The sequence below is a fragment of the Rattus norvegicus genome, chromosome 5 (assembly GCF_021556685.1).
Source record: "Rattus norvegicus strain SHRSP/BbbUtx chromosome 5, alternate assembly SHRSP_T2T, whole genome shotgun sequence".
NCBI lineage: Eukaryota > Metazoa > Chordata > Mammalia > Rodentia > Muridae > Rattus > Rattus norvegicus.
Window position 1 is genome coordinate 75,037,407 of NC_141538.1, and position 9,811 is coordinate 75,047,217.

Consider the following 9,811-nt stretch of genomic DNA (forward strand, 5'->3'; position numbering starts at 1 on the left):
CAGAGCATTCTGGATTTTCCTTCTGGTCAGTAGAAGTAATACACTGCATCATGATTCTTTGGCTAACTCCCAACCCCCTTTCTTCCCTCCTCAGGTAACATCTTGGGGACAGCCATTACAACTTAGTAGTAAGATGACCTTAAAAATCCTTTTGTACCATATGTTTTGGAGTCTAAAAGAAGGTCCCTCTATCCTATTGTACCGGCCTGACTCCATGGTGCTTTCATAGATCCTCCTTTTTTCTTTAAAGAATAATTTGCCCAATCATTTGTGATACATGAGGTCTGATGGCTACAATGGGTTCTTCTGGCCTTCAGAACTTCATGACTTGTCCCTCAGGGTTGGCCAGATACTTCCAAAAGTTCCACCTTGGTTCCTTCTTGGAAGAATCAACAAGAAATCTAAACGCAGGTTCTGCTTCCAGCCCTAAAATCTTAATCTTGTGGAAATGGGGAATATGACTCTGTAGTTTTTTCTTGCAAAAGATTCTACCTCCTTGCTAGACTTGGGCTCTGATTCTCCAAACTGGTTGCATGGGAAAGCCAGGATAGGACATTGAAATGATAGGGCCCAAACTCCTCGTGCAGCTCCCTGAGGGTCAGGTAACTCTTGTCTGTGAACCAACAGTCACTAGCCACGTTTACAACTAGGGAAGCTTTGCCCTATGAACTTTTCCAGAGACACCATCCTTCCTTTGGCATCCTTCACTTCAAAGGAGTAGAAGCTGTTGATTCTTGGCTTCAGGAATTTTAACTGAAGGAGAAAAAGCATCTCAGTGCATAGAACCATAGATAGCAAAACTACAAATATCTTTACTTTGGGCCTGGAACATTTCAGTGGGTAGGCACCGAGAGGCTCCATTTCGGATGATTCCCAGCCTTCGCTTTTTAATAAAATGGAGTATGCTTGAGAAAGAAACCCAGAGGACATTTTATCAGCAAATAAAAGTCATAGTAATCTTTAACAAAAAAAAATGACCCCTATACTTTTGGCTTCCTATGACTGTGTCTTGCAAAAGGGGTTAAATAATACATTTAATTAATTTTCCTCACTCCTCCATTGTTGGTGGGATTGCAGACTGGTAAAACCATTCTGGAAATCAGTCTGGAGGTTCCTCAGAAAATTGGACATTGAACTGCCTGAGGATCCAGCTATACCTCTCTTGGGCATATACCCAAAAGATGCCTCAACATATAAAAGAGACACGTGCTCCACTATGTTCATCGCAGCCTTATTTATAATAGCCAGAAGCTGGAAAGAACCCAGATGCCCTTCAACAGAGGAATGGATACAGAAAATGTGGTACATCTACACAATGGAATATTACTCAGCTATCAAAAACAACGAGTTTATGAAATTCGTAGGCAAATGGTTGGAACTGGAAAATATCATCCTGAGTGAGCTAACCCACTCACAGAAAGACATACATGGTATGCACTCATTGATAAGTGGCTATTAGCCCAAATGCTTGAATTACCCTAGATCCCTAGAACAAAGGAAACTCAAGACGGATGATCAAAATGTGAATGCTTCACTCCTTCTTTAAATGAGGAAAAAGAATACCCTTGGCAGGGAAGGGAGAGGCAAAGATTAAAACAGAGACTGAAGGAACACCCATTCAGAGCCTGCCCCACAGGTGGCCCATACATATACAGCCACCCAATTAGACAAGATGGATGAAGCAAAGAAGTGCAGACCGACAGGAGCCGGATGTAGATCACTCCTGAGAGACACAGCCAGAATACAGCAAATACAGAGGCGAATGCCAGCAGCAAACCACTGAACTGAGAATAGGTCCCCCGTTGAAGGAATCAGAGAAAGAACTGGAAGAGCTTGAAGGTGCTCGAGACCCCAAAAGTACAACAATGTCAAGCAACCAGAGCTTCCAGGGACTAAGCCACTACCTAAAGACTATACATGGACTGACCCTGGACTCTGTCCCCATAGGTAGCAATGAATATCCTAGTAAGAGCACCAGTAGAAGGGGAAGCCCTGGGTCCTGCTAAGACTGAACCCCCAGTGAACTAGACTATGCGGGGAGGGTGGCAATGGGGGGAGGTTTGGGAGGGGAACACCCACAAGGAAGGGGAGGGGGGAGGGTGATGTCTGTCCGGAAACCGGGAAAGGGAATAACACTTGAAATGTATATAAGAAATACTCAAGATAATAAAAAAAAAAAGAAAATAAAATAAAAAAGAAAAAAAAATTAATTTTCCTAAAATGAGATTTCCTATTTTTTATTATATATAAGTACACTGTAGCTGTCTTCAGACACACCAGAAGAGGGCATCAGATCTCATTACAGATGGTTGTGAGCCACCATGTGGTTGCTGGGATTTGAACTCAGGACCTCTGGAAGAGCAGTCAGTGCTCTAACCGCTGAGCCATCTGTCCAGCCCGAGATTTCCTATTTTTGAGTGGCTGGGAAAACACTTCTTTCCAACAAGACAAGTGAAGGCTTAGTGAGCAATCTGAAGCAGCCTGAGTCTTCCGGCTACATGTGGGGAACGGGTGCATCGTACATACACATAGCCGTTGGGATGCTATCACCTGTGAGAACTTCAAACCTCACTCTGCTCCGAAGGGAGTCAAGAGCAATAAAATAATACGCATCTGTTATTGGCTCCTCTGTGTAGCACCATGCATGTTTCTGGGTATGCGATCCAGTTGGTTTCAGAACAAGCACAGAGTACGGTTAAGAAACTGGAGTCCTCAGAAGTTTTTAAATAAGTGAGGAAGCTGTGAAGGAAGGAGCGAATGGCTATCAGGGTACTGCATAGAAATAGGCTGGAGAAACAGGAAGTAGAGTAGCACTGGATAGGGGAGAACAAAGAAGACAGCACCGTCACTCTCCCCAAGTGTCACTCTTCTGAAGTTCTTGTATAGGTTGCTCGGGAATGTGAGTCCAGGACAGTGAATGGTGACGTCAGTAAGGATCTTAGGCTAGCCCAAAGACCAAGAGAAGAGGCTGAAAATAGAGGCCACTCAAGGAGTTCAGACAGAAGTGGAAAGTTGGTGGACCAGAAATTGGATGTGACATCAGACAGATCTGGTTCGAAGCAGCTGTGTCACCTGAAGTAGCTGTGCTACTCTACTTCCTGTTTCTCCAGCTTGTTTTCATGTGGTACCCTGACAGCCTCTCTCCTTCCCTCTCAGTTTTCTCTTATTTTAAAACTCCCAATTATCTACTAGATGACTTAGATTTTGTGTCTGCCTTTCCTTATTGCATGTTGAACAACATGTACTAGACAACACCTACTAGACAAACTTGTTGGGCAAGAGTGAGAGGCACGGCATGCACAGGGCTGCCACGGCGCAATGTGTGTCTAACACTGTCATCATTGCCTGAGCTTGAACATCTCTTGAGCAAAACTGTTCAGTCTCAAGAACCAAATGAAGTGAGTGCTGGATTCTATGGCCTGGGTACACCCTACTTTGGTCAGAAGGTCTTCCTAAGTGACTTCCCCAAATGTGACTGTTTCCCTCATGACTGCAGAGTGACAATCCTGAGACCAGAACTGATTTGGGGGTTGGGCAGTGGTTGTCTTCAAGAGGCAGTTTCTCTGGTGAAAGGGGCAGGCAGCTTCCAATAACAAATCAGGTTACACTGACTTAATTGCAATAAGCCCGTTATCTACCCTCTATCTCTGCACAGTTCTCATTGCAGGCTTTACAGTTGATTGATTGTTTCTTCCACATTCTATAATTGCTTCATTAGAGACTTCAGATGGTTCATTGTGTTGGTAACTTTCTGTAAAACTGCACAGTCAGGGGAGGACACATGCCAGTCATCCAGGGTTAAAGAGGCACTCTCCCTTTGTCTCTGTCTCTGTGTCTGTGTCTTTGTCTCTGTCTCTGTGTCTTTGTGTCTGTCTCTCTATCTGTCTCTCTCTCTTTGTGTGTGTGTGTGTGTGTGTGTGTGTGTGCACATGTGTGAGTGTCTAGAAGGCAGAATATTATTCACATTGTGATGACTAGTCTTATGTCAACTTGACTAGAGTTACCTGAAAGGAGGGAACCTCACTTGAAAAAATGTCTCCCTAATATCTGGCTGTAATGTATTTTCATAATGAGTGAGTGATTGACAAGGGAGGGCTCAGCCCATTGTATGGGTGGGGCTATCCCTGGGCTGATAATTCTGTGTCTATAAGAAAGCAGGCTGAACAAACCAGTAAGCAGTCCCCTCCATGGCCTCTGAGTCAGCTCCCACCTCCAGGTTCTTGCCCTGTTTGAGTCCCTGTTTTGGCTTCCTCCAGTGATGGACTGCAATGAGGAAGCATAAGCCAAATGAACCCTTTCTTCCCAGAATTGCTAATTGATCCTTGTCCTTCATCATAGTCATAGAAACCTTAACTAAGACACACATTTTAAGCCCATTAATACAGCCAGCATATGAGCAAAGTGATCTGTCTCTCAATGTTACCACCCACTTACTAATGACTTCCTGACTTCTAGCTCCAGATAGAATTTTAGGTTAGACAGCTGAATACCTCAAAGCCACCCCAGCTCACCATCCCACTCCTGCACCCCGTGTCCACTGCTCTTCTCTCGACAGCCAGTGCCCACAGAGGTAAACAGCTTCACTATCCAAGCAGTGTCATAGATTAATCCGGTTGTCACCTCTACTGTCTTCAAGCTCCATATCCATATCTGACTCCCTGGCTTCATCTTCCTACTCCATTTCCTCAATCAGTCCAATTCTCCATTTTTTGCAATCACTTCTTTGATATAAGGTACTACTGTGGCCTCCGTGAACCACTGTGGTGGCCTCTTCTAGTCCAGCTCCCTCCAAACTGCAGGAGTCAGAGGTATCCTTTTAAAGGCAAGTCTGAGAACATTGTTTTCATATTTAGAACCCTTCAAAATGTCTGTAGCAAAATCCACTGAGGCTTTATTAGGTCAGAGTGTACTTCCCTCTCAGTACCTTGTGTTCTTCTTCGGAAAAGAAAAATTCCTTCTTTTGCATAACCCTCTTCACAGCCTGACATCTTTTGTATTTACAACTGAGTCTCTGTAATCATGGAAAAGGGGATGGGGACTAGCTAGCCTGTGACTACAAAAGAACAAGTAGCCATTGTCCCCATTTCCTGGCTTTTCACCCTCTCTTCTGAGATGACTTTTGGGATGGAAAAATGGAACACTTCAAAGAACAAATGGGCAGGACTTGACACATGATGCCACCTTGAGAATGGGGTGCCCAGCCTTTCACTAATATGCACTGCCAGTCTCAGTTGTGCCGAATGTGCCTCTCCTTTCCAATCTCCATCACTTCTCTGACAAAGAACCCCTTCCACTCTGAATCACCTTGTGCCTCCTCACGCCTCCAGTGTATATGGAAAGTGTTGACCCTGTCTTTTCCTCCCTTCTCACCGGGGAAATGTTGGTTTCTCTAAAAGTCATCTCCCTACCACTTCTCTCACTTTAAAGGAAAAGACAATTGTTCTTTGCTGTATCAGTCAGTGTAGAGTGCAGTAACAAATTGGCGTAGATCAGGAGTTTAAACAACAGAAGATGAAAGTCTGAGGTGAAGGTGCCAGTGAAGTCCTGTAGAGGATGCACTTCCTGGTTCTCAGATAGCTGCCTGGCTGTCAACTCCTTCTGTCCTCACTTGATAGGGGAAGGAGAACAAACCTGAGTGTCTTTTTTTAAGGGCACTGATAACTCTGAGACCGCCACCCCTGTGCTTTTACCTACCTCTAACAATACCCTCAAAGCTCAAATACCACTAGTGTATATGAATTCCCAGGGGACACAGACATCCCTCAGACCGTTGCATCGTTCCACTACCTTCTACCATTATGGAATGTAGAACCATTATGGAAGCTGCAAATCCAAACACTATGTATCACAAAGCCTTTACTTCATTAAATATCCTAAGCCTCTCTGAGGAACAGCCCACTCATCCAAACAGCCATGAGGTGGTCTAGAGTAAAGTCAAGGGCTCCTGAGTGCAAAGATCAAGAGTAGCCACCCTTGATATAAACCAGGAATTAAAAGTAGTTTCTGTCAAATGCCAAAACGTAAATAATTTAGTCTTCATGACCATATGTTCTCTATTCTGACCAATCATCTCCTCCATGATAGTACAAAAGAAGCCATAGAAATTATATAAATGAATGAGCATGGCTTTGTTCCAATAAAACTTTATTTAGCACTTCTGAATTCTGAATCTCATTTAGTTCTCACATGTCACAAAATAGACTTCTTTTGATTTTTTTTCCCCCACTTCAAAGCGTAAAGAGAAAGCCTTGCTCATGACTATATAACAAGATAGAGCCCGCTTATCCCCAGCCTAAACAGCTACAGTAAAATTAAAACAGTAATTATTTTTTAAACTATATCTTCCTTCCCATGACACTCCTACAGGATTCATGCTGTGTCTATGACAGAGCGCTTATTACTGTCCACCTAAGGGCTTTTGGCTGCCCTGATGTCTCAGTCCAATTCCCCCTATAAACTAGGCCTACTGTCTTGGCCCTTCAGTCCCTGATTACCGTGTTTTCCTCAGCCAGACTAGTCCTGGCTGCCCTCCTGGAAGCTGGAGTGGCCTCTCTGTCACTCAGGTACTTTACCCCATCTGCCTCTGTGTCTCCCTGTCTAACCAGGCACATTTGTCGGCCATTTATCATGTTTACATCTATGAGGAAGTTAGCAGAACGCAGGCAAGGAGGCGACTTCTGTTCGCTGCTATAAAACCAAAACCTAGAAAGTTATAGCCCTGATGAGTGCTCCGTAACACGTCACTTAGGGATGTCCAGCACAGAGCACTCTCAGCATTAAAAAGCTAGGCTGAAGCTGGGTACAGTGGTGGATACCCATGATCCCAGCACTCAGGCAGATAACCTTGAGTTTGAGGTCATCCTGAGCTGCATAGAGAGCCAATCAGGCCAGCCTGGGTTATGGAATAAGACATTGTCTCAAAGCAAACAAACAAAACTCCCCTCAAAGAAAACTAATACATTCAAACAAGAAACAAGAAAGCTCCCCACAAAGCAAAACTAATACATACAAACAAACAAAAAACTAGGAAAACAAGCTAAGTGTGGGAGCATATAACGTAGTCTTATCACCTAGAAGCCTGTGAATATGAGCTCACCCTAGACTACTTGGTAAGTTCAGGGTAAGTTTGGGCTACGTAGGGAGACCTTATAATAGTAAATGACATTTTAAAAAGTCTCTCGGCGAAGAGCTTAACAAGCATTGCCTCTTGATTTTCATCAGAGAGCTAACTGTAGTGAGTTTGCAGCAACCTTTTCTTGTCTGTGGAGTTTGTGCAGGTTAGACCCAGGCCCTGGCCTCTTTTCTTCGAGTTCCCTGTTACATGGCTAGGGGCTGGGATTTCTTTGCTGAGTGAACTCCTGACCCTGCTCCTTCTGGAATGCTGAGCTGGAGGAGGAGACAGGAGGTGACAAGGGCCTGGGGATCAGTCTGAGACGGCAGCAACAGATGGAGCTGGGGACCGCTTACTGATCATGGCCTGGAATTCTGGCAGAGAAGGGAAAAGGTGTGTGCCAGGGCTCCTGGCGAGCTGGCAGCAGAGGCTTGGCTTCTTGTTCAGTTAATTGAGGTAATTTCTGCTGCCACCTTTTGGATAGAAGCGAGACTCTCCTTCCTCCAACCACAGATCACTTCCCTACCCCTTGCCCCATTCCATGGCGCAGAGGCAGAACTCTAAATTTAGCTCCATTTATTTAGCTAGTCCTTAAAACTTTGTCACCTAGAAAAATAATTATAGGATTTCTCTGACAGTCTGAGATACATGGAGTGCACCAAATTACAGGTATAATTTGGAGACCCAACTGGGATCACCAAATAAAATTGACAGCAGTGACCCAATTCCAGAATAATCTATGTGGCATTGGAGAGATTTTTGTTTCTGAGGTTCTTCTTTTGAATCTGCATACTAAGCCAGAAGCCCGTGCATCCCTAAGGGAAGGGACCTTAGGGCTGAGGTGAAGACCCAGTTTTCCTCCTCCATGGTAGAACTGCCCCCCAAGAAAGTGAGGTCCCTCTTTTATTGAACAGGGAACCAGTCTCTACTCTGTTCAGCCAAGAATCTGCCCAGGTGCATGAGGAGAGAATGGCTTCTTCCTGCTCCTCTGTGTTTTCTATCACTCTAAACCGCAGAATCCAAAACTGCTCTCCCAAGGAAAAACTGAAGCCCAGGAAACAAAAAAACCAACTTGCAACTTCTTCTGTGAAATGTGTGCAGAAAGCTACAGAGGGATGAGTAATTCTCTTGTCCATTCCTTCTTCAAATAGGGCTAAGTCCCTGCATTTGCAATGTTTTGCAAGGAGATCAGGGTCTCATGGGAATGGGGGGAGAGAGATTCTAGGCAATGTAAGATCTGAAGAGGCCAAAATTAAAGGACTTGGAAGGTATATAGAGTGTCCAAAGCCGTTGGTGCCTGAGGATATCCCCTACCACCTTGCCTGTCAGTCAACTTCTTGATTCTTTATCATAGCCTTCCTATCAGGGAAAAAGGCTTTTCAATAGAGGCAGCCCCCTAGAGTCAGGAAAATGTTAAGGATTCTATTTAAAAGCAGGCATTGTGGCTTACACTTGTAAACCTAATATCTAAGAAGCTGAGGTAGAAGGATCACTCCAAGTTCAAAGGCATCCCGGATGACATCAAGTTCTAGGGAAGCCTGAATCCACACCCTGAGACTAGGCATCAAACAGCTAAAAGCAAGGGCTGGAAATGCAGCTGAGGTGGTAGCATGCTCGCCCCCATTCATAAACCCTGGGCTCAGTCCTCAGCACTACATAAACTTGGCATGGGACGTGGGGTGTGGTGGTGCATGCCAATCACTGCAGTACTTAAGAGACAAGACCATCAGAACTTCAAGCTCATTCTTCATTAAAATACTATATTAGAGGCCAGCCTTACTGTATAATACTCTGTCTCAAAACAAGAGAACCAACAAATCAGCACTTCCTTGGGAAGCTAACTCTACAGAAGTTAACCCTTACACAGCCTCTCACGCAAAAGAGCCAGCCTAAACTTTCTAGCCCCACCCTCTGCCTCTCCCCATGGAGCAGCCCTTCCCATAACCGTCCCCCTCATGCTGGACCCCATGCTTTGGGATATCTGGGCACAGCCTCTTTCCTTTAGCAAGAAGTCCCCTGGATGACTTGAGCACTCAATGCCATTTCCTTGTGCAGGCTTCATCCACCAAGAAACCAGAGGACCTACCTCTTCTTTGGTCACTGTCTTAGCCTGTGTGTTCTTCATTCATCTGTCAGTTAGCCTGTGCTCACCTTTCTAAGCGTTCATCCTCAACCCCAACCTGTCATAGCCTGCTCTGCACTCCACAGATTACCTGGAGCATCCAGGTCCATCCCTTGCCTTGTCAGAAGCCAGGAATACCATTAGTGTTTAATAAATGTCCACAGACTTCCATGGTGAACGCAACACCAAACACCAAACATTTATAGAGAATGCAGGCTGTCATATTAATTACAGGCACTGTGTTATTTAACACATGTAATAGCAGTATAAGGAAATCCTACTTTAGCATGTGCAATGATATAATATTTATGAGTCATGAATGCACCCCAACACAAATCTGTACATTTACCTAAAATATTATGAAATGGGAGGTTGGGGAGATGGCTCAACAGTTACTATTGCTTAAGATTTTCCCTGTAATTCCAGCTCTAGGGAATCAAACTTCCTCTTTTGGCCTCTGCTGATAGTGCACAAATGTGTATGTAGCTAACACACACATACACACACACACAAACATACATGTGTGCACACACTTATGCACACAGACAAATATTTGATAGTTATGAGATTTGAACATG

The 9,811-nt window shown here is 44.5% G+C and overlaps 1 protein-coding gene across 1 annotated transcript; it reads right to left on the reverse strand.

Moving 5' to 3' along the window:
- Nucleotides 1–303: 303 nt before the first annotated feature.
- Nucleotides 304–861, reverse strand: LOC148005795 (protein peroxidase GPX8-like). The gene is made up of 2 exons (XM_087551748.1): nt 648–861; nt 304–401 (listed from the first exon to the last, which is right to left on the reverse strand). Exons 1-2 carry the CDS (start codon nt 859–861, stop codon nt 322–324), a joined length of 294 nt encoding a protein of 97 aa, XP_087407874.1. The 3' UTR covers nt 304–321.
- Nucleotides 862–9,811: the final 8,950 nt, after the last annotated feature.